The sequence below is a fragment of the Dermacentor albipictus genome, chromosome 3 (genome assembly GCF_038994185.2).
Source record: "Dermacentor albipictus isolate Rhodes 1998 colony chromosome 3, USDA_Dalb.pri_finalv2, whole genome shotgun sequence".
NCBI lineage: Eukaryota > Metazoa > Arthropoda > Arachnida > Ixodida > Ixodidae > Dermacentor > Dermacentor albipictus.
In genome coordinates this window covers 119,881,106-119,904,128 of record NC_091823.1, presented here as the reverse complement: position 1 = coordinate 119,904,128, position 23,023 = coordinate 119,881,106, and the positions used below count along the sequence as shown (strand labels likewise).

Below are 23,023 nucleotides of genomic sequence, written 5' to 3'. Positions count from 1 at the left end.
CCCACCTTTAAGCTACAACAAGCCACACTACCAGTAAAACAAAAACACAAGTGTCTGGGTGCTCTGTTTGATAAAAAGTTAAACTTCCTGGCACACATAAAGAGCCTTAAAATAAAAGCGAACAATGCACTTAACGTCCTGAAAGTCCTGTCCCGGAAGCGCTGGGGCTCTGACAGTGAATGCATGCTACGCATCTACCGTACTTTGGTGCGCAGCATATTAGATTATGGTAGCAACATATACGGTTCAGCTAAACAGTCTTACGTCCGTCGACTTGATCCAGTTCATAACCTTGGACGGCGACTGGCATGCGGTGCTTAGAGAACATCACCTATCCAGACCTTAAATGTTGAATGTAATGAGCCTCCTTTACAGCATCGCAGAGCGCTACTAACTTTTTCCTACATACTCAGAATCCGATCCTCACCACAACACATATGCTACAACATCGTCACACAGTGCAGCTCACGCTTACATTATATAAATAAACCGAACATTATTAGGCCACTTATCCTGCGATACGAGGAATACTGTCGGGATTATGACATCCCTCGGGAAGTCCTACAGGTTGCCAGAAAGCCAGAACGTTTGCTGCCGTTGTGTGATTCCACACCGTTATGCGACTGGACACTAACACATTTCAAGAAAAGAGACACACCACATGAACACACTATACAAGAATTTCGCGCTCTTCAAGACAAGTATAAGAATTACATGGAATTTTATACTGATGGCTCTAAAACGAAAAACACGTGGGTGGGGGGACCGTAACAGAAAATTCGGAAACAAGTATTAGTCTACCTCAGCATGCCTCAGTCTACACAGCCGAAGTGTACGCAATATGGACGGTAGTTGAAAAGATCATCGCTGACAAACTTGAAAACACTGTCATATACACAGATTCATTAGACGTACTGAAGACTCTACATATGAAATCTCAAAGTGAACCCTTGTTGGGCGATATTTTAAACGCATTATTGTCAAACAAATACGGCAGATCAATTAGGTTTTGCTGGGTACCAAGCCATGTTGGGATACTGGGTAAAGAAAGCTGCGGATAGATGCGCAATAATGGCATCGTACAAAAACATTCAAAATACAGCACTTCCATATAAAAATATTATCCGTGCCATTAGGAAGGTCTTAACGTCATAGTGGCAGCACGAATGGGACCATTGTACAGAAAACAAGCTACATCTTATTAAACCTGTAATCGGCGAGTGGAAATCATGCATACACCAGCAACGGTTTTACGAGATGATCTTGTGTCGACTTCAAATTGGACACACACATCTGACGCACAATTTCCTCCTCCGAAAAGAAAACCCGCCAACCTGCGAAAAATGCCTTGAACCTCTCGCAGTCATACACATCCTAATAACATGTCCACACATCGACACACTGAGACGGATGTTTTTACACAGCCTATATAATTTGCACACTCCATTACACCCTGCCATATTACTAGCAGATGACCCCCTAGTGCCATTTGCTAACCTGCTCTACTTTTTAGTAAAAACTGGTAATTTACACCAACTATAATGTAATACAGGTTTACCTACTCTAACGTTGCATTTCATTTTGTCTTGTGTGTGGCGCAGCATGGCCTTAGTTGCCTTTGTGCCATTAAACCCAAACGAACTAGCTAACGTTTCTGAAACTTCTCCGCCAGCTGCGATGCAGTGTCGTGTGAAGTGATTTAATATTGGCACTGTCCGTGTTTTAAACTGCACAAATAGCGAACAGCTGTTCCTCAAGACTGCCATGCGCCGATGTTTTCTCTATCTCCAAATTATAATAAAAGGTATGGTCTTTTCCATCATTTTTCGTAAACATATTGTTTTGATGTTATTTTATTTCAGTTTGTTATGCCGCATTTTGGCAGGTTATTAAAGTGCGAACTGTAACGACGAGAAATGTCTTAAGAACAACTTTCTTACATTTTTCAGCTGCTCCGCTTCATGCGGTTCGCTTGAAGTTGAAGTTGCTATAAACAAGAAGCGTAGAAATACTTCGTTTTCACAGCGGTCGCAATGACTTAATGTCTGGTAAATATTGTCTGATCATGAACTCGTTATTTGCTCTTTCCTACTCTGGCTGCACAGGATGAGAGATAGTAAAATATTGAGCGTATAGTTTCATTGTTCACAATGACATAGGTTCCATTGGTTAGACAAGTGGGAATGTGAAAGAAAATCATTGGCATTTGTCTAACCACTGCAACCTATGTCATTGTGAACCGGTATTTTATGACACTGATATTTTCTTTTCGAATAAAAATAAACGAACACGTCAAAGTACCGAAGCGTTCCAAATAGTAAGGCGTGCTTAAATATGCATCAGTCTGCCATTGACTGCTATCGCTGACAAAGCATTTGTATTCTTGAGTACTGCTTCAGGCTCTGTAATCTGTCAATATATAAATGGATGACACGTTTTACACATGCTCAGTGCAGCTAGCTGGCATTGTTACGTTCTGTCTTTCCAAAAATTAACAGTTGTGAGTACGCTCGCGTGTCCACCTTCTCTGCGTCCGTGTCTATTGTGCGCACTACAAGTTTGATCATGAATAAACCATGCAATTGACTTTTTGAGTGAGTAAATTATTTATGCAGATAATTGGTTAAAAAACATTTTGGACACTTTCCTAATTTTAATAATACGTAGTAAATACAACGCAGCACAGGATATGCGTTGCAAAGTATGCCCCATCCTTGCCATCTCCTCTCCAAGTAAACATGGATGAAGGTGACAATTTTAACATTCATGTGAACCTTGTTGAAACGCTGTTCTATACATGTGATATGCTAACCTGAACATGATGTTAACACTGACCATCTTGTTTCTGTGCAGGGTTGGTTTATTCTGCAATCATTCTGAGCGACATCAGCTCTGAATGTAAAAAATGCATTATAATCGATGTTTGCTAGAGATTATGCGACAGCTGCCATGCCGTAATCAACTAAGTCATTATTCATTTATTATTTTATTAATTTCTCTATTCTCTCACAATTTTGTGTAAACATTCTTGTGTGAATAAACTTCTTTCAGTGCAAACTTGCATTTGTTTTCCATGTACATGCTCTTTCCTACTCATTCTACTACTACACCTTCTACGTTGCGTACTGCCTTTTACCAACATGTTCCCACATACTGACAAATTTTTACACTATGCTACTAGGTCGGATGTCGGACAAATGTTACTAGGGGAATAGAAAGACGTCAGTAGCAAGTACATAAGCACATGTAAGTAAAATATTGCCCGAGTGTTACTACAGAGCCTAAGGACTTGTGTTGGTTGACGGCTAGTAGAATGTTTACGGACCATCTATGAACATGCTTCAATTGAAGTATGGTGACGAATTCTTGATAGGATGTTACTGGAGTGTATAAAGACAAATGTTAATAGGTGATTGGTAGGAAGTTGGCAGAACGTTTACAAACATTGTTCAATTGGAAGAATGTTAATTTGGCGTATAAAGAAGGCCTGTTAATAGGGGATTGGTAGGAAGTTGGCAGAACGTTTACAAACATTCTTCAATTGGAAGAATGTCAATATGGTGTAGAAAGAAGGCCTGTTAATTGGGGATTGGTAGGAAGTTGGCAGAAAATATATGAACATTGTTTTTTTTTGCAAATAATGTTACTAGGGTGTATAAAGACAAATGTTCATATTAAATTGGTAGGAAGCCTAAAGACATCCTATGAATTCGTTTCTATTGGGAGTTGGTGGCCAATTCTTTCTAGGGTGTTACTAGAGCGTTGTTAGGATGTATAATGGCAGCTGGTAGGATTTCATTTGACTGTTGGTAGCTTCTAGTAACAATAGTCTCGAGACAGTCTAAAAATGTTGTCAGAAATTTTTACACGGGCAGGAAGAGTCAGAGTAATTAAGATGGCTGACCACCAATAACACGCAGCCGCCAGCGTCACCGATCTTTTTCTGCCTCTCTCTTCTTTCATCCTTCAGTAACAGGATCCTTTCCCTGGTGGCAAAGCGCCGTCTCGGCGCATGGTAGCCGAAGATTTGCGAGCGACGTATAGCTTTAGCGGCGAAACGTGCACGACGTCACCAGGCATCTGACTTCACGACGCATCAAAGTGCAGCGGCGAAATTTTGTAATTTACGTCGATAACTTGGCGTACGATTTCAAAAGGCTCTATGTAGCCAGAGAGAAACTTTTGGGAGAGGCCAACTTAAAGCATGGTGACAAGAGGAGCACCTGGCGCGAACTTAACATCGCGATGGCAGTGGTCGTAACGCTTTTTTTGTATACGCTGCGAGGCAATTAAACGAGTTCGGGCGACTTGACGTGCCAAGCGAGCGCCATCGATGACTTTACGAGCGTACTCAGTTGCAACACGCGGCACAGAAGGGAAGATGGTGTCAAACGGCAATGTGGGTTGCGACCATACAAGAGATAAAAGGCCTAATATCCTGCGGTGTCATGTCGGGACGAGTTACACGCGAACGTCACGTAAGCTAGCGTGGCGTGCTAGTCGCGGGGATCGTTGGAGACGTACATCGACACCTCTGTGATTGTTCGGTTGAGACGTCCCGTAAGACCGTTCGTTTGTGAGTGGTAAGCGGTGGACAGCTTGTGCTCAGTGGCACAAGAGGGGAGGAGGTCGTCGACAACTCGAGGTAAGAAAGAGCGGCCGCGGTCTGTAAGTAACTGTAGAGTTGCACCATGGTGGAGAATGACGTCGGGGAGGAGGAAATCGGCGATGCCTGTTGAGCAACTAGTCGGCAACGCCTTTGTTACCACGTAGGGTGTCGCGCAATCAGTAGCGACGGTGATCCACTTATTCCCTCTTGTCTTCGTAGGAAAAGGACCAAGCAGGTCAATGCCTACGCGAAAGAACGGTTCAGAGGGAACTAATAGGATGGAGTCGTCCGACAGGTGCCAGGGGAGGTTTCTTCCAGCGCTGACACAATTCACAAGTTGCGACACCACAACATACAGAGCGGTAGAGACCCGCCCAGAAGAACCGGCATCGTACGCGGTAGTATGTATGCAAAACCCCGAGGTGTCCCGCAGTCGGTGTATCGTGGACTTGTTCGAGAATAACAGATCGCAAATGACGAGGAAAGACAAGGAGCAACTCAGGGCCATCAGGGTTGATAGTACGGTGGTAGAGGATGCCGCCATGCAGCACGAACATGCGGCACGTGCCGTCGGTGCCGCCAGATTACACTCCGGCGATAATTGACTGCAAGGATGCGTCACATTGTTGTTCAGCGCGCATGTCGGTCATGTCAGTCAAAGCCATCACGCAGGTCACCGGATCATGGGCAACAGGATTGGGAGCATCCACGTGGTGACGCGAGCGTCCTTGTGGAGACGTCCAGGTTTGTCATCATCATCATCAGCGTGGTTACGCCCACTGCAGTGCAAAGGCCTCTCCCATACTTCTCCAACTACCCCGTCATATACTAATTGTGGCCATGTCGTCCCTGCAAACTTCTTAATGCCATCCGCCAACCTAACTTTCTGCCGCCCCCTGCTACGCTTCCCTTCCCTTGGAACCCATTCCGTAACCCTTGATGATGTGTGGTGTTTTATGGCGCAAGGGCCAGGTTTGGCCAAAGCGCGCCATGACAAGTGGTAATGTTGACGATGTATTGTGGATGACGTGCACAGTGAACTCATCATGGTGGATGTGATATGGCTGTAAAAGGGCCTAAAAACTTCCGCTGTAAGTGGCGTAGAATATATAGGTGTTAAATAATGACGGTGACTAGGATGTGATGTGCGCTATGGCAATGGGCTTTCGTTAAAACATGGTGCAATAAAACATAACACTGACACCAGAGTCTCAAGAGAGCCCATGAGTGCAGGGCTGTTAGTCGTGTGCTAAACGTTGCCTAGCTAAGTGATTTTCGGGGTGTCCGTTTCTGCTAAATACCCTAAGACTGTTTGCAGATTAAAAAGCGGTTCATCACTAAGAAAAAATGCAGGGTGAAGGGGTATATTCTCGCGATATGTAGCAGGGAAATATTTTTCCTCTCTGTTTCTATTCCAGGGCATTGAATAAGAACATGTAGGACTGTGAGACTATTGCCGCACTTAACACAAGTTGAAGGATCGCCCCCAGTCAAGAGATGAGAGTGGGTACCGTATGTGTGGCCTATCCTTTATCGGCAAAGAAGTACTTCCTTCTACTTTGCTATTTTCCCATTTATCCAGTTCCCCAGTTTTGGTTTTATTATGTGAAGCTTATTCACTGCTTGTGAATCCCACTCGCCTTGCCAATGATTCCTCAATTTACTGCGTAGGAAAGGCTTTAGGTTTGAATCTGTATCGCTAAACGTTACTGACCTAGCGCTTTGGTCAGCAGCTTCGTTGCCTTTTATACCTTTGTGACAAGGTACACAGCAAATGACAATCACTTGATTGCACATATATAGGGAGCACAACAGACTGTACAGCTCACTAAAAACTGAGTTCTTATATATTCTTGGACTAAGTAGGGCTCTGACTACACTTAATGAATCTGTAAACACAATAGCCCCAGCATGTTTTGTGAGCCTTATGTTTTGAACAGCCGATAGTATAGCGTAGGCTTCCGCTGTAAAGATACTTGTGTGTGGATTTAGCGCCCCGGATACTGAAAATGAAGGACCGAGAGCTGCGTAGGAAACTGCTTTAGAGGACTTGGAAGTGTCTGTATAGTATTCTGTGCAGGAGTACTTCTCCTGAAGTTCACGAAAGTGGAATTGTGTATGTGCTTCTGGCGCCCTCTTAGATATTTCTACGAAAGAGACGTCGCATTCAATGGTCTGCCATTCCCATGGTAGGAGCAGGCGTGTGGGTGCCATTAGGACCTTTTCTGGGACTAAGACACCTGTTTCTTCTGCCAGTGTTATCAAACGAAGGTTCAATGGAGCTCTAATAGCTGGGCGGTTACAAAATAATCTGGCTGAAAACACTTCAAGAATAGGTGAGTGACATGGATGCTGTACGTCTGATTTAACCTTGAGAGCATAGGAAAAAGTTAAATATGTCCTTTGGAGATGTAATGACCATTCATTACACTCCACATACAGGCTTTCTACGGGACTCGTCCTAAAAGCGCCTGTAGCCAGGCGTATACCCAAGTGGTGAATGGCGTGTAGCATCTTTAAAGCACTAGGTGCAGCAGAGCTATATACTATTGCTCCATAGTCGAGGCGGGACCGTATAAGGCTTTTCTAGAAGCTCAAAAGGCATCTCCTGTCACTTCCCCAAGATGTGCGGGACAAGAGCTTTAGTAAATTCATTGTCTAAAGACATCTCGCTCTCAGATACCTAAGGTGAGGGACAAATGTTAGTTTCGAGTCTAAGATTATTCCTAAAAATTTATGTTCGTGGTTGACAGATAGCGGCTGTACATTAAGATGGACAACACGGTCAGGTACTATACCTCTCTTTTTAGAGAAGTTAGGGTTAGGGGTTTAACTTGAATCCATTCTCATCAGCCCACTTAGATATTTTGTTTAGGCAAAGCTGTATAGGTCGCTCACAGATAGAAATATTGCATGGTTTAAATCCTATCTGTACGTCATCCACATAAACTGAATAAAACATTGTTCGTGGTATGACGCTATAGAGGCAATTCATTTTTACGAGGAAAGGCGTGTAGGTCAGCACACCACCTTGTGGCACAACTGTTTCTTGTGTAAATTGACGAGACCGCATTTTACCAACCCTCACACGGAACGTACAATTAGAGGGGTAGCTTTGAAACAGGTTCAAGAGATTGCCTCTGACACCCATACAAGCCAGATCACGAAGAATTCCAAAACGCCAGGTTGTGTCGTATGCCTTTTCCATATCTAAAAATACGGCTAATAGAAACTGCTTGTGCACGAAGGCATCTCGGGTATTCGCCTCCATGCGGACAAGGTAATCTGTCGTACATCTACTCTCCCTAAAACCACACTGCAAGGGGTCTAGTATTTTGTTGCTTTCAAGATAATGAATTAGGCGTGTGTTTACCATTTTCTCAAAGAGTTTGCATAGGCAGCTTGTCAGGGCTATAGGCCTGTAGCTGCAGAGCGAACTTGGATCCTTGCCCTCTTTGAGAATAGGAATTTCGGCTGCTTGCTTCCAGGCAGATGGAATGTAACTGACAGAGAATATGGAATTAAAGGGTGATAGTAGTGTTTTGTGTGTTTCGGCGTGTAGGTGTTCAATCATCTCATGAACTATTCGATCGCCTCCAGGAGCTGATTTATTGCAACAGTTCAGTGCAGCTTGAAATTCTACCATGTTAAATGGCCGGTTGTAAGGTTATTTTTATTTACTCTCTGGTTCAGAGGCTGTCGTTCCGCTTGTCGCTGATATCTTAAAAATGTATCTGAGTAATGGGATGAGCTCGAGATGTACTGGAAATGTGCCCCTAGCGAATCAGCTCGGTCCTCAATAGTGTCTCTTTGTGTGTTTACTAAAGGTAAAGGATGAGTTTCTCGGCCTTTTATTTTGTTGACCCCATTCCAGGCTTTCCGTTCGTCTGTATATGAATTGATTGTACTGATGTATTTTTGCCAACATTCCAGTTTAGCCCGGCGGCGTGTTCTTCCGCCTAGTGACTTTAGTTTCTTGAAATTGATAAGATTCTCGGCATTTGGAGATTCGCGAAAGTGACTCCAAGCCTTATTTTGATTTTACGAGCTTCTTTGCACTCCGCATTCCACCAGGGAGAACGTCGTTTGAAGGGCGACCTTTTTGATTCAGGGATACATAGTGACGCCGCATCAACAATAAATGCTGTCAGATATGCCACGACGTCATCAATAGAAAGTGCAGAGATGTCTTCCCAAGTCATGCGGGTGAGTTCTTTATAACGTTTCCAGTCGGCTAACTCGACTTTCTAGTGGGGGACGCATGGAGAGCATTCATCACGTTTTGCTAATTTTATGACAATTGGAAAATGATCGCTCCCATATGGATTTTTAAGCACGTTCCATTCTAAATACGGTACGAGTGTACCAGATGCAATGCTTAAATCGATCGATCAAAATGTATTGTTTGCCACGCTATAGAATGTAGGCTCTTTATTATTTAGCAAGCATGCACCTGTAGTGAAGAGGAAGCTTTCTACTAAGCGTCCCCTGGGATCACAACGACAACCTCCCGAAATGGTGTTGTGCGCATTAAAATCACCGAGGACAATATAAGGTTCGGGCAGTTCATTCATAAAGCTTTGGAATTCTGTTTTTGAAAGATGGTAGTTTGGGGGGATGTATAGTCAGGAAATTGTTAACAGTTTATCAAACAGTATCGCACGGACTGCTACTGCCTCTAGGTGTGTTTTAAGCTGTAATTGCTGGCAAGCAACCCCCTTACCTACAATTATTGACACACCGCCAGACGAGGCAAGGGCGTCGTTTCGGTCTTTTCGGTTAGTGGCATACTGCCGGAGAAAGTTCGTGTGTGAAGGATTAAGATGCGTTTCTTGGACACACAGCACCTTTGGGTTGTACTTTTTTAAGAGTTCCTAATGTCGTCGAGGTTGTGGAGTAAACCCCTGACATTCCATTGTATTATCTGCGTATCCATAATGTATGTGTGTTGGTCTGTGTGTCTAAGAAATATAGATTATATAAGCTCACGAGACCTTTCCAGGTCCCATGAAATGATATCTCTCTATCTTCCGGACGCGCTCGAGGGAGCTGCGCCATTCCTTGGGCCTCTGAGACGCCGGATTTGTACTCGTACCCATCACCTCGTCTGACGCGGTGGATAGTGCCTGCGGAGCTGGCACGTTCGCGGGGGTGTTGGGCCTATCTGCACGGGCAGTGGCCCTGTGTTCAAGAGGCCCGGCGTCTGCTGTTCCTCCTTTGCGGGGGCTGGAACGGCGCTGGGTGTTCCAGCCTGGGGAGCTGATGGCGTGACCACTGTCACACTCCGTGTGACTTGGGCAGCCGCCGAAGGATGTAGCGCGGCCCCCCGGCGCGCCACATCGGTGTACGAAGGACTAGACTGGTTGTGGAGAGCGAAACGTTTACGTGCCTCTGGAAAAGATAGGTTTAGTTTGACTTTCCGTTCTATTATTTGTTTCTCTTTTTTTCCACGAGGGGCACGATCGCGAGTAGGCGGGGTGATCTCCTTCACAGTTGGCACAGTGGTTTGGTGAAGTACAGATGTCAGAAGCGTGTTTAGAAGAACTACACTCAGCACAAGTATCACGCTCTCTGCAGGTTTGCGACCCATGCCCAAAACGCTGACACTTGAAGCATCGACGCGGATTTGGGATTTATGGTCTAACACGAAGCTTTCAGTAGCCGGTTTCTATTGTTTCAGGCAGGTTGCTGGCTCCGAAAGTAATGATTATGTGTTTCGTCGTTATTTGTTTGTCATCTCGCCCTAACGTTATTCTGTGCACTTTTACTACGTTTTGCTCTTGCCATCCTTCTAGTAGTTCGCTTTCAGTCAGTTCGAGAAGGTCATCTTCTGAGATAACCCCGCACACTGTGTTCATGGATCTTGTGGGCCCACTGAGACTGGAATTTCCCCAAATGCTACAAGTTTCAAGAGTTTGTCATATTACGCTTTGTCGCGAAGTTCGAGAAGATCACCACTTCCCATCTTCGTTGCTTTATAGGCTGGGCCAATTGCTTCAGTGAGAGGTTTCACAACAACAAATGGTGAGATCATTCTGACTGTTTTCTTATCGTGCTGACTATGTACAACGTGGTACTTTAGAAAAGATTGTTTTGGCTGCATTAAGAAAGTGAATGTTTCATCGGTGCGCCCCCTCTTCAGGGGGCGATCAGGTAACGGAGGAAAGTTGCTTGCATATAGCATTGGAAATTTCAGCGGCGATGGTGGCCACCCAACACCGAGCTCAACAAGGGGACACTACAAGGTTGGAAGAATACCTGCAGACTCCAGCCATGCATCGCCGCTATAACCTAATATATATATATATATACCCAAGTCAGGATATATTACACACGGTTAACCCTTGCCGCCAGGAAATACGCAAGTAATAAGAAGTGAAGCGAAGACAGGAAAGATGGAAAAGTGGAAGAGAAAGATGAAGATTGGAGAAGGGAACAGGAAAAGGCGACTGCCGGTTTCCTCCAGGTGGGTCAGTCTGAAGGTGCCGTCTATGTGAAGCCGAGGCCGAAGAGGTGTGTTGCCTCCGCCGGGGACCTCAAAGGTCCAAACACCCAGCATCGGCTCAACCCCCAGGATCCTCCTTTCCCCACACACGGCTAAGCCGCGCACGGTTACACGCGGGAGGGGCCAACCCTCGTGTGCTCGGGTACGTGGTGTCGCAACACACCAAACGCCTGCTGACGCAGACGCCACTACGGGGCAGTCCGTAACCCTTAATTACCATCGGCTATCTTTCCTCCTCATTACATGTCCTGCCCATGCCCATTTCTTTTTCTTGATTTCAACTAAGACGTCATTAAATTGCGTTTGTTTCCTCACCCAATCTGCTATTTTCTAATCCTTTAACGTTACACGCATTAGTCTTCTTTCCATAGCTCGTTGCGTCGTCCTCAATTTAAGTAGAACCCTTTTCGTTAGCCTCCAGGTTTCTGCCCCGTATGTGAGTATTGTTGAGATACAGCTGTTATACATTTTGCTCTTGAGGGATAATGGCAACCTGCTGTTCATGATCTTAGAATGCCTGCCAAACGCACCCCAGCCCATTCTTATTCTTCTTATTATTTCAGTCTCATGACTGAAATAACCAGAAGGCGAAGTTTTGTAATGCGCACTAAATGAATATTCCTGTAGCCGCAAAGTCCGCAACCAAGCCGTCCAGATGGGTCCCGAAGGGGAGACAGCCAGCAGAGTGCGTGATGGTCTGTGACGACCGAAAACGTGTGACCGTACAAATATGGCCGAGCCTTGGCCACAGCCCAAACTGAAGGCAAGCACTCCCGCTAGGTGATGGAGTAATCTTCCTCCGCAGGCGACAGCAGGTGGCTGGCGTAAGCTATCACGCACTCGGTACCATTCTGTTGTTGGGCGAGAACAGTGCCTATGCCATAGCCGCTTGCGTCAGCGTGGACGTCGGTGCATATGGATCGAAGTGGGCACGTATCGGAGGGCTGGTCAGAAACCCGATGACAGCGGCGAACGCTTCAGCCTGCTGCGAGCCCAATGAGAATGGCGTGTTCTTCTTTAGAAGATCTGTCAGCGGCCGAGCAACGTCGGCGAAGTTATTGACGAAACGGTGAAAGTAAGAACACAGGCACACGAAGCGGCGCACGTCAGAAGCAGAACGTGGCTAATGGAAACTGCCTACGGCGCGAACTTTTTCCGGATCTGGTTGAACACGCGATGCGTCAACGAGGTGTCCCAACACGGTAATCTGACGGCGCCCAAATGGACACTTCGTGGAGTTCAGTTGAAGGACGGCTTTTCGGAAGACCGCAAGAATTGCAGCGATTCGGGTAAGGTGGCTGCCGAACGTGAGAGAAAAAAATAACGTCGTCAAGGTAACAAAGACAGGTGGTTCATTTGTAGCCTCGCAGAAAAGAGCCCATCATACGTTAAAATGTCGCAGGAGCGTTGCATAGACCAAAGGGCATTAATTTGAACTGATATAAGGCATTCTGCGTGATGAAGGCCGTCTTCTCGCGGCCCATTTCATCAAGCGAAATTTTGCAATAGCCGGATCGGAGGTCGATGTACGAAAAGTATTTAGCTCCGTGCAAGCAGACCAAGGCGTCATTGACGCTTGGGAGTGGGCAAACGTCTTTTCACGTGCTCTTGTTCAAGTGACGATAATCGACGCAAAAACGCCCAGTACCATTTTTCTTTTTCACAAGGACAACAGGTGAAGGCCGAGGGCTGGCTGATGGCTCGGCGACACCTTTGCGGGACATTTTGTCCACTTCTGATTGGATGACCCGACATTCAGCATGCGATACCCGATAGGGACGCTGACGAATAGGATTCGTGTCTCCAGTGTTTATACCGTGGTGAAGAACAGATGTTTGGCCTAAAGGCCTGTCGCCGAAATCAAAGATCTCACTGCACGATTCCAGCAGGAGACGTATATCTGTGGCCTGTGCAGAGGTGAGGTCAGGTGCAATCATTTTCGCGAAGTCATCCGTTAAGGAACCAGAGATGTGAGCTGCGCTTGGCGCTAATAAGCCACTCTCGGCATTCAGACTCTCAATGTCAGATTTGGAACCACTAGAAACGCTGGCCAAGAACATGCCGGCCAGAATCACTTGAGGGCACAGGCTAAAATTCAGAAGCGGTAGAACGACGTCGTTATTAGTAACTGTGACCAACGTAGGCGGGACAGCAACGTTCCAGTTCAAAAGCACGTCGATGATGGGGTGAAGCGCATATTCACCGTCAGGAACCTCTGGCTGGGCGGTGAATGTGACGTATGTTACTGCCTCGGGTGACAGACGCTCAACGTGAAGCGAGTACAAGTGCGGTGTTCGGAGCATTGGCGAGCTGAGGCAGTCCCAACTGAAGAACGGTCGCGCAGTCGATGAGAGCAGAATGAGTGTATAAAAAGTGCAATCCAAGGATAACGTCGTGAGGGCAGTTGTCGATCAGAGCAAATAAAACAGAAGTAGGGCGGTCGCCTATACCTTCCGCGCAGTACACAATACAAGAACAACCAGCAGGCCATCGCCGGCGACATGAAGCACTCGGGCAGTAGCTGGGGTGAGGATCTTCTTTGAAAATCTGCGTAGGCAAGCACTGATCAGATATGTGGGCTCCAGTGTCGACGAGTGCTTGCATATGTACGCCATCTATTTTAACGTCTATTACGCTTCTCCTTGTGGGCACTGACAGAGGATTTGCTGCGGTAGTGGGCAATACAGCACCACCTTCGAGGGTTGCATTTCTTAGTTTTCCGAAAGGGTGCGGCCAAGCGTCACAGTGGACGAAAGGCGACGTGGCTGCGGCGAACGGGAAGATGGACGACGTGTTTGTGGTGAGCGAGACTGGTGTCCGCGAGGTGATGGGGATCAACTGTACCATGTGTTCCTAGCAGAGTTGTCGGCGCTGTTACAGTCTGCGGTGGATGAAACATTGTGGACATTTGCATCAAAACGGCTCAGGTTGGTAGGCGTGCGAGGCGTTGAGGCCCACAAGTTACGACAGTATCGGGCGACATGACCAATGAGGCAACAGGTGAAACAGATCGGCTGGTCGTCCATAGTTCTCCACTCAGTCGGGTTGCAATAACGCACAGAGAAGCGTCGGGGTGGAGCAAAAATACTGCAAGGCTGTTCGTTAGCTCTGGGATTGGCGACAGCACATACAGAATGTAAACCAATCTTTTCACGTTCCTGGTGAACAATGGCTTGTACGAGTGGAACGGAAAAAGTGGTAGCATCATGGCTACGCGAACAGAAAGCTGCGAGCGCCATCGCATCCAATTCACGTGGAACGATTCGCTCCATGTTCTCTGAGGGCGATGCACGCTGTGGATCAACTGCGGGTTGATCTTCACACGTCGACGTTGCGGCAGTATTGTTATTGGCAAATCTGGTCAATGGGTCAAGAGGCACCGGCTTTTGGCCTACTCGAATTGTCCGCTCTCTTTAATGATAGCATCAGCTGTAGAGCAGCTTTTGCACATGAGCAGATTAATGGCGCCGTCAGCAATGCACTTAAGCACGTGCCCGACCTTCTCAACTTCTGTCATGTTGTGATCGGTTTTATGACAAAGTGCCAGCACGTCCTGGATGTAGCAGACATAGGACTCCGTTGGGGATTGGGCGTGGGAAGCCACTTCCTGCTTTGCGGCAATTTTACGCCAGGCTGGTTTCCCAAACAACTCTGTCAACTTCTCTTTGCATTGGTCCCGGCTGGTTAGCTCCACTTCGTGTTTTTCCTACCACACCTTTGCCGAGCTTCATAGGTAGAACAGGCTAGCTAGCACTAGCGTTGGGTCCCATCTGTTGATTACACTCATAGCCACCCACTCTTCGGCGTCGGCGCCATCGGGGCCGCAGAACGTTCCAGGATCTTTAGGTTGCGCAACCACAACCGAAGGTGACACTGATGTAGCGGGCGACGGTGACGTTGGAGGCGGCAACGACACTGATCCCGCGTGCTCACCGACATTCATGGTGCGGACGGTGATGCGGCGTCCAGTGCCGAGCTCCGTTTCAAGCCGCGATAGCCCGCTCCTCCACCAACATGTTACGGGGATGCTGCGAGTATAGGAAGACTATGTTTACAATATATAGAGAGGATGAGTCAGAGTAGTTAAGATGGATCACCAACAACAACACGCAGCAGCGAGCGTCTCCGATCTTTTCTTCCTCTCTCTTCTTTCATCCTTCCATAACAATATGTACCCAAGACTGGGGAGGTACACATGGTTAACGCTTAGTGCCTGGAAAACGAGAAGTAAAATTAATTGAGTGGAAAACAGGCAAGACTGAAAGTGTGAGAGAAAGACGAAGATTCGCCACGGGGACAGGAAAAGGCAATTGGCCATTTCCCCCAGGTGTGTCGGTCCGGGCCAGGACTTCTACGTGAAGCCAAGGCCAAAGAAGTGTGTACCCCTGCCGAAAGGGCTTAAAGGACCAAACACTCGTCCCCGGCTCAAACCCCAGGATGACCTTTTCCCCGGGCAAGGCTAAGCAACGCACAGTTTGAAGTGGTAGGGTCCAACCCCCATGTTCTCGGGCACGTGATGGCGCCATTCACCAAACGCCTGCTTACGCAGACGTCCCTGCGGGGCCATCAAGTAGCTCGCTTTCACTCTGAGTTCGAGATGTTCATCTTCCGAGGCGACTCCGCGCGTGGTGTTCGTCGTGCTTTGTGGGCCCACTGAGTCGGGAATTTTCCCAAATGCCACAAGTTTCGACAGTTTGTTATATTGTAGTTTGTCGCAAAGTTCTGGAAGAAGGTAACCGCTTTCCATCTTCGTTAATTTGTAAGCTAGACCAGTTGCTTCCGTGAGACATTTCGCAAGAACGCATGATGAGATCAATCTTACTGTTTGGGTATCGTGCTGACAGTGTACAACGTAAAACTTAGCAAACGACTGTTTTGGTTGCATAAAAAGCTGAATGTTACAGCAGCGCGCTCCGTCTTCACGGATCGATCAGGTAATGGTGCAAGAACGCTTGCCATTTAACGTCGAAAAATTCGGTGATAGTAGCCGTCTACCACCGAGCCCAACAAGGGGACGCTACAAGGTTCTAAGAATACCTGCACATGCCAGCCATGCATCGCCGCTATACCTAATATAAAATGTGAAAGTTGAATAACTACAGATGGGTAATCCTTGCCGCCCAGAAATTCAGAATTGAGAAGTGAAGAGAGGAAAGGTGAAAAGGCGAGAGAGAAAGACGAAGACCGGAGAGAAAGACAGGAAAAGACGACTGCCAATTTCTTCTAGGTCGGTCAGTCTGGAGGTGCCACCTACGTGGAGCAGAGGCCCGATAGGTGTGTTGCCTCCATCCGGCACTGGCTCAACCCCAAGGAACCCCCTTTTCCCAGACAAGGCTAAGCCGCGCACGGCTAAGCACCACAACAAACAACACATGACTTGGCACTTGGCAACACACCTTGACAAACACTTGGCAGCACACCAAACGCCTGCTTACGCAGGCGCCCCTGCAGGAAGAAAAACTTATAGCGACAAGACTGCAAGCCATGCAATTATTGATTTTCGGTATTTTCAATTTCAACTGTTTCTGGACAAGGGACGTTACTTGTTTGAGCTTGATTTGGGAGCACTGTCCGCCTGCTAACCCGAACTCCTCGTCCCCACCCGCATACACACACACAACTAGTTGCCTTAGTGTAGACATACATCCCTTTAGTTTGTAAGAAACCAGATAAAGGAAGCATTGCACCACATACCTCCAATTGGTCCTCTTTTTTCACGAAATGGAGAACATGTAAGCCTTTTGTAGTCCTCTCTTTCCAAGTGTCAATATTCATTGTATTTCCGTTGCGGCGTTGCTCCACTTTCAGTTCGTCTGTTCCGCGAAAGATCAGTTTCACAAAGGTACCTTCGTGGTCGTTAAACGTGCCAAGGGAAATCGGGTAGTCCTCGCTGGAAAGAAAACAACAACGCGCGAAATTAGTCCTGCTTTATTTTATTCTATATTGTCACGTAGTAGTGACGGTGAAGAAATAAGCAATACGGTGGAATACAAAACTAGCTTTTATTGGGCGAACCTGTGCCCACAAAAACAGGCTACACTTATAGCACAACGATAGCGGCGAACACGGTCGGCGATCGTCGGAAATCTGATCAGTGGGTCCAGCGCGTCGGCTTTTATACAGCAGTCATCGAATGTTCCAGACTAATCGTTGGGACCTGCGTGCCTTCCACAAAGTTCTACACCATTCGCGTCACACGATGACATCAGATAACATAAGGTTCGGCGACAACAGACAGCGGATAGAAGCATCGATAACTTTCCAGAAACTTCGGATACACGCAGGCGCGTCCCGCGCTGTGCGACAACGTTTGTTAGGTGGCGAAGCTTGGTCGCCCGATAAAGATAAGTACACGTGTCAATATTGCAAAAAGGTACGCACCACGCGATCACCAAACCACCGCGTGCAACTGTTTATGCCAGATGGCGCTGAACGTCCGCCAACAACGCGTAGCATCCGACCACATTCGACGACCCTTTCAATCTGCTGGGTTACTGTCCATACTGATGTAGGTTTATGCACCTCGGAATTATTTCAAACCAAGCGCATCTTCATTCATTAATTCGAAACATATTAATGCCTCCATAGCCTGGGATGGGTAATTTCGAAATAGCTGTAAATTTAACACTGTTCTCGCGACTGAGCTGAACTGCAACAAAGAATGATGTTTGTGGAAAGGTAGTTCCAGTCCCCATATGTCCCTCCGAAGGTAGGTTTTAATTATACGAGTAGTAACAGTTTTATCGTCATCATTATTTCGCATAGGCTGCAACGCGGTACGATGAAAAAATTTTCAAATAGTTGCATGAATGCCTTAGGCAGCCCTTGTTCACAGAGCTCCAAATCACACTTTGCTTTTGCCGCGACAGGCACCAAATCTCGTAAAATGTTAAACGCTCTCCAGGCCGGCTCTTTAGCACCTAGGCTCGGATCCCTTTCCACCCACGTTATGCCTCAACCGCTGTTCAGTTTGTCTTCAGCAGGCGCCCCAGAGTCGCACAACGTGGGCATCACACACCCAATGGCACCACCTAATATCTCGGTGAAAATGCGGAAATTGCAAGACATCGCCGAGATTGCCGGAGTCAGCTTGGTATTGCGCTACACTTCGCAAAGCGTTGACTTCCAAAAGCGGCGCCCATAAAGCACTAGAGCGGCGCACTGACTCAATGTTGCGCGAGGCATCCATTAGGCTACTATAACACGACTAGGTGAACAAGCTGGTCTATATTTCCGACGCAAACAGCAAAAAAATGGCACAGGAGAAGAATATTGTCGCGCTGCACGGCACAGCCGAATGAAAAGAAAGTAGAGGCCTGCACGAGGGGCCGGCCGCTGCCTGTTGTCCTTGCATAGCCGTCTTGTCCCTTGCTCTACGCTAACCATCTATCATCTTGCAGCTAAACCCATTCAACCAGTAACAATTACACGACCTATGTATACTACCCCTTCGACGCAGCAAGCGGTTCGCCGGGTTACCACCGGGAGACGCTGACATGAGTGATTCGGACGGAGGCGACGTTCGCGAGCAAATCGCGGAAGTAAGCATTCGCCTAAGGCTAGTTGGCTACTGGACACCTCACCGAGAACCACGCACATTCCCAGGTAAAGCGAATGAGTGCGTCGAAGACTGGTTAAGGCACTACTAGAGGGTGAGCCACCAGAATTAATGGAACGCCTACGCGCAGCTTTCTAACGTTGTCTCTTTCCTTGCCGGAACTTCCCTTATGTGATTCAACAATAACGAAGGCTCGCTGACAACTTGGGGCAACTTCGTCATGGAGATAACGAAATGCTTTCGTTATTCGCTTTCGAAAAAGAAAGGGGCTTAGCAGACACTTTCACGACGGGCTCAATTACTGGGAGAGCCGTGCACTACCTACATTGAGGAAGTCCGTAAGTTTGCGGAATTCTGCAAGCAAGTATGTCGAACGATGAAAAGGTTGGACACCTACTCACGGGAATTGCCGAATATGTATACAATTTTTCCATCTCTAAGGACGCCCTCATTACCCTTTCCGACTTAAGCCGTCACTGTCGTACGTTCGAGGCTCTTAAAACATGCTGCATTCTTCCCAAGTTTAGTCGCCTAGACAATGTGACCAAAGGAGCAAGTGTGGACGTATCTGCCTCTAACGGCCTCGCGGCCTTAGTACGACGAGTTATAAGAGTTGACCTGGCTCATTTTCAAGGCCCAGATGCCAACCGCGGATGCCACCAATGCTCCGTTGAAGAGCGCTACTGCGAGGCACAGGCAGCCTGGCCATAACCTGCCGATAGCGACTGTTTCGTTTGCGACAACATCCATGCCCAGAGCCCCATGATCCAGCCTCCGCCCAAGATTTTTTAACGTCAACATGACAGACAGCCGGGACGTACGTCTCCCGTCCACAAGACGTCTTGGAGATCTGTGCCCAACTTCATCGAAAATCGCAGGCCACCTGTTTGCTTCAGCTGTTCGGCTCAGGGACACATCGCGAGGTATTGCAGCCGTCACCCACAGCGTGCTCTGCGAGATCGCGCATATTCATCCCGGATGCAAAATGCTACAACCTGGCAACCATTTGTCCCTTTTCTTCAGCTACCTCGAGAATACACGTCAAGGAATGACTCCCCAGTATCCGACCGCAGTCTGACTCCACAGCCGACCCGGACACGTCAATCGCCATCTCGGTGTCGCCACACGCTTACGCCGCCCCAGCTGGGAAACTAGCTGGTGCGACCGATGGAAGTGAGGTCTCGAGACGGTCAGTTTTTCAAATTCCTCCGCCTATCGTAATGTTAAAGAACAAAGTGTCTGTTTGTGTCGATGGTGTAAATACTCTGGCCTTGGTAGATAATGGTGCTTCCGTGTCTGGGATGTGCCTTTCTTTCAAGAACATCCTAGGACCGAAAGTGATCGATGTTTGCTTAGGACGGAAATACCACTTTTCGCTGAGTTGGCGGTGAACTTTTACGTCCTGTGAAAGTACGTTCAGTTGTCATAACCGTTGGTGGAAAGGCATTTCGAAGGGAATTCACTGTACTTGCACTTTACAAGCATGACATCATTCTTGGTATCGACTTTTTACGGGAGTGTGGAGCAACATTCGACTTCAGGGCTGGTGAAATTTCGCTCAGCAGCGATGTCAGACCACCAACGCTCTACGACGTGCCATGAGATTGTCAAGTAGTGGAGGGAGGAGGAGGAGGGAGGAAAAACTTTATTCTGGTCCTGTACAAGGTGTTGCCACCTGCCTGGCTAGTTCCATGTTGGGACCGGGAGGTCAAGCCTCCTAGCCCTATCACGGGCGTACTGGACAGCCAGGACTTGAGGGATAGTATTTTGCGTGTCCCCTGATGTACGTGTGCCTGCGCAGACTGCAATGTTCATCCCAGTGACCTCGTCGCGCGCCCGCGTTGGTTTTTAATTGAAAACGAACACGTCAACCCTCTAAAGAAAAATGTATTTGTCCCTCGCTCACTTACCGAAGTTGTAGAAGGTTGTGCTGACGTGTGGATGGTGAATGTGCCCTCTGAGTCAGTCATATTGCCTACCGGACTGAAAGTAGTACGCTTCCAGGAAGATAGTGTCGCAAGCATTCATGCACTTGCTACTTCCATGGAAGCAAGCTCGTCGCTCAGCGATCACTCTTCAAAATTAGAAAGCATGATTATTAAATCGCTTGCCTCTTCTCACCACCAAGCGCTGCAAAAGCTCCTTGCCCGATATGCTTTAGTGTTTGACTTTGCACAAGAGCGTCCATATTTATCGCCGCAGTCCCGCGTATACCACCGCATCAATACCGTAACAGCGTCGCGAATACGGCAGAAGCCGTACCGCGTTTCATCAGCCGAACGCACAGTGATCGCCAAATAAGTTACACACATGCTACAGAACGGTGTCATGCAGGAGTCCAATAGACCGTGGGCGGCTCCAGTTATATTGGTCAAGAAGAAAGAAGACTCATGGCGATTCTGCGTCGACTACAGGCGCCTAAACGCAGTGACAGAGAAGGACCCACGTATGGATGACGTCATTGACTGTTTAAATTCTGTCTCTTACTTCTGTTGATCTGCGCTCAGGCTACTGCCAAATACTTATGCACCCCCGGCAAGGAGAAGACTACCCTCATAACGCCGGATGAAATCTTCGAGTTTAACGTAATGCATTTCGGTTTGTGTAATGATGATGATATGTGGGGTTTTATGGCGCAACGGCCACTCTAGGCGAAAGAGCGCCAAGCAATGTTTTAATGCAGTCAGTGATGCAAATAATGATCAATGGCGTCGTGGTTGTTATAACAATGTAACCTGGCTGTATATGGGCCTAAAAACAATAGTAAAATAAATATATATATATATTAAAATTGTCACAGTGACTTTTTCAGATGTACTATGAATTTAAAAGATATGTTCTGATGGAAGGATGGAATAAAATATACAAATACCAATAGCACTATTGTCTCAAGAGGCCCTTAAATGCAAGGGCCTGTAGGCACGTGCTCTACAAAATGCTGCTATCGCAGCAGTAGCGTCTGGTAAGGTGCTGTGCTACGCATCTCTTCGGCCTATAACGTGCAATGAATTAGCATCTTCCAGAAAGTTAAAAACTGACTTTCTGTGAAAAAATGGGTCAGCACCAAGCAACATTGCAGGATGAAAAGGAATGTTCTGTCGGTCGGCTAGAGGGAAGTGTTTTTTCCTTTCAGTTTCCATTTCTCTACACTCCAGCAAGACATGGAGGATGGTTAGTGTCTCGCCACATCTACAGCATATGGGAGGTTCGCTACGGGTCAAGAGATAAGAGTGCGCCAAGAAGGCGGCAGAAACTGACCTCGATTCGCCTTATTTTCGTTATCGGTGGCAAATTTCCTAATTGTGGCTCGATCAAATGGAGTTTATTCGAGGTTTCGGTGTCCCACTTGTGTTGCCAATGCCTTCGAAGTTTTTTGCGCAAAAATGGCTTTAAGTCTGAGGTAGGGATACCTACGGAACAGCTGCCAGCTTTCATTGCAATGGATGTGGCAATTTCATCTGCAAGCATGTTGCCCTTAATGCCTCTGTGCCCAGGTACCCAACATACTATGACGTGCTGATTAGATGTATATGCTGTACACAGGAGCGAATATAGCTCATAGAGTACAGGATGGTTGCGTTTCTGGAATGACATTAGGGATTTTACGACACTAAGGGAGTCTGTGAATATAATGGCCTTTTGTAATTTCATTTTCTTCATATGTTTAACAGCTGTCCGTACAGCATATGCCTCAGCAGTGAATATGCTTGTTTCTGGGTACAGGACGTTAGAGCCTGAAAATGATGGACTGACGGCTGCATACGAAACGCCGGCATGTGACTTTGAGGCATCTGTGTAAAATTCCTGGCAAGAGTACTTCGATTGAAGTTCAAGAAAGTGCATTTCAATGTGCACCTGGGGAGCGTTCTTCGTTATTTCAACGAACGAAGTATCACACTCAACTAGCTGCCATCGCCACGGCGAACATAGCGTGACAGGAGCAATTAGAGGGCTTTCAAAAAGTGGAACATCCATTTCTTGAGTGAATTTCCGTACAAGCAGTGAGAAAGGGTCTCTAACTGCCGGTCGATTATTAAATAGAGTTGCAGATGTCATGTTGTTTACACTTGAGTAAGAGGGATGTTCACGGTTTGCATTTACCTTTAAAAAATACATAAAACTTGAATACGACCTCTGAAGATGAAGCGACCACTCATTAGCTTCAACGTAAAGACTCTCTACAGGACTTGTCCTAAAGGCACCGGTCGCCAGGCGGATACCTTGGTGATGTACCGGATCTAGGATCTTCAATGCACTCGGGCTAGCCGATTGATAACATATTGCCCCATCATCTAAGCATGTTCGAATGAGGCTCTTGTAAAGGTTCATTATGCATCTTCTATCACTACCC

General features: G+C 47.1%; 1 protein-coding gene across 2 annotated transcripts in view; it reads right to left on the bottom strand.

Moving 5' to 3' along the window:
• Positions 1–23,023, bottom strand: part of LOC135919475 (uncharacterized) — a 138,342-nt gene that overhangs the window by 79,960 nt on the left and 35,359 nt on the right. For both annotated transcript variants that reach the window (XM_065453309.2, XM_065453310.2), the window contains exon 3: positions 16,809–17,004. In XM_065453309.2, coding sequence (XP_065309381.1) covers positions 16,809–17,004 — 196 coding nt within the window. The remainder of the gene's footprint in view (positions 1–16,808; positions 17,005–23,023) is intronic.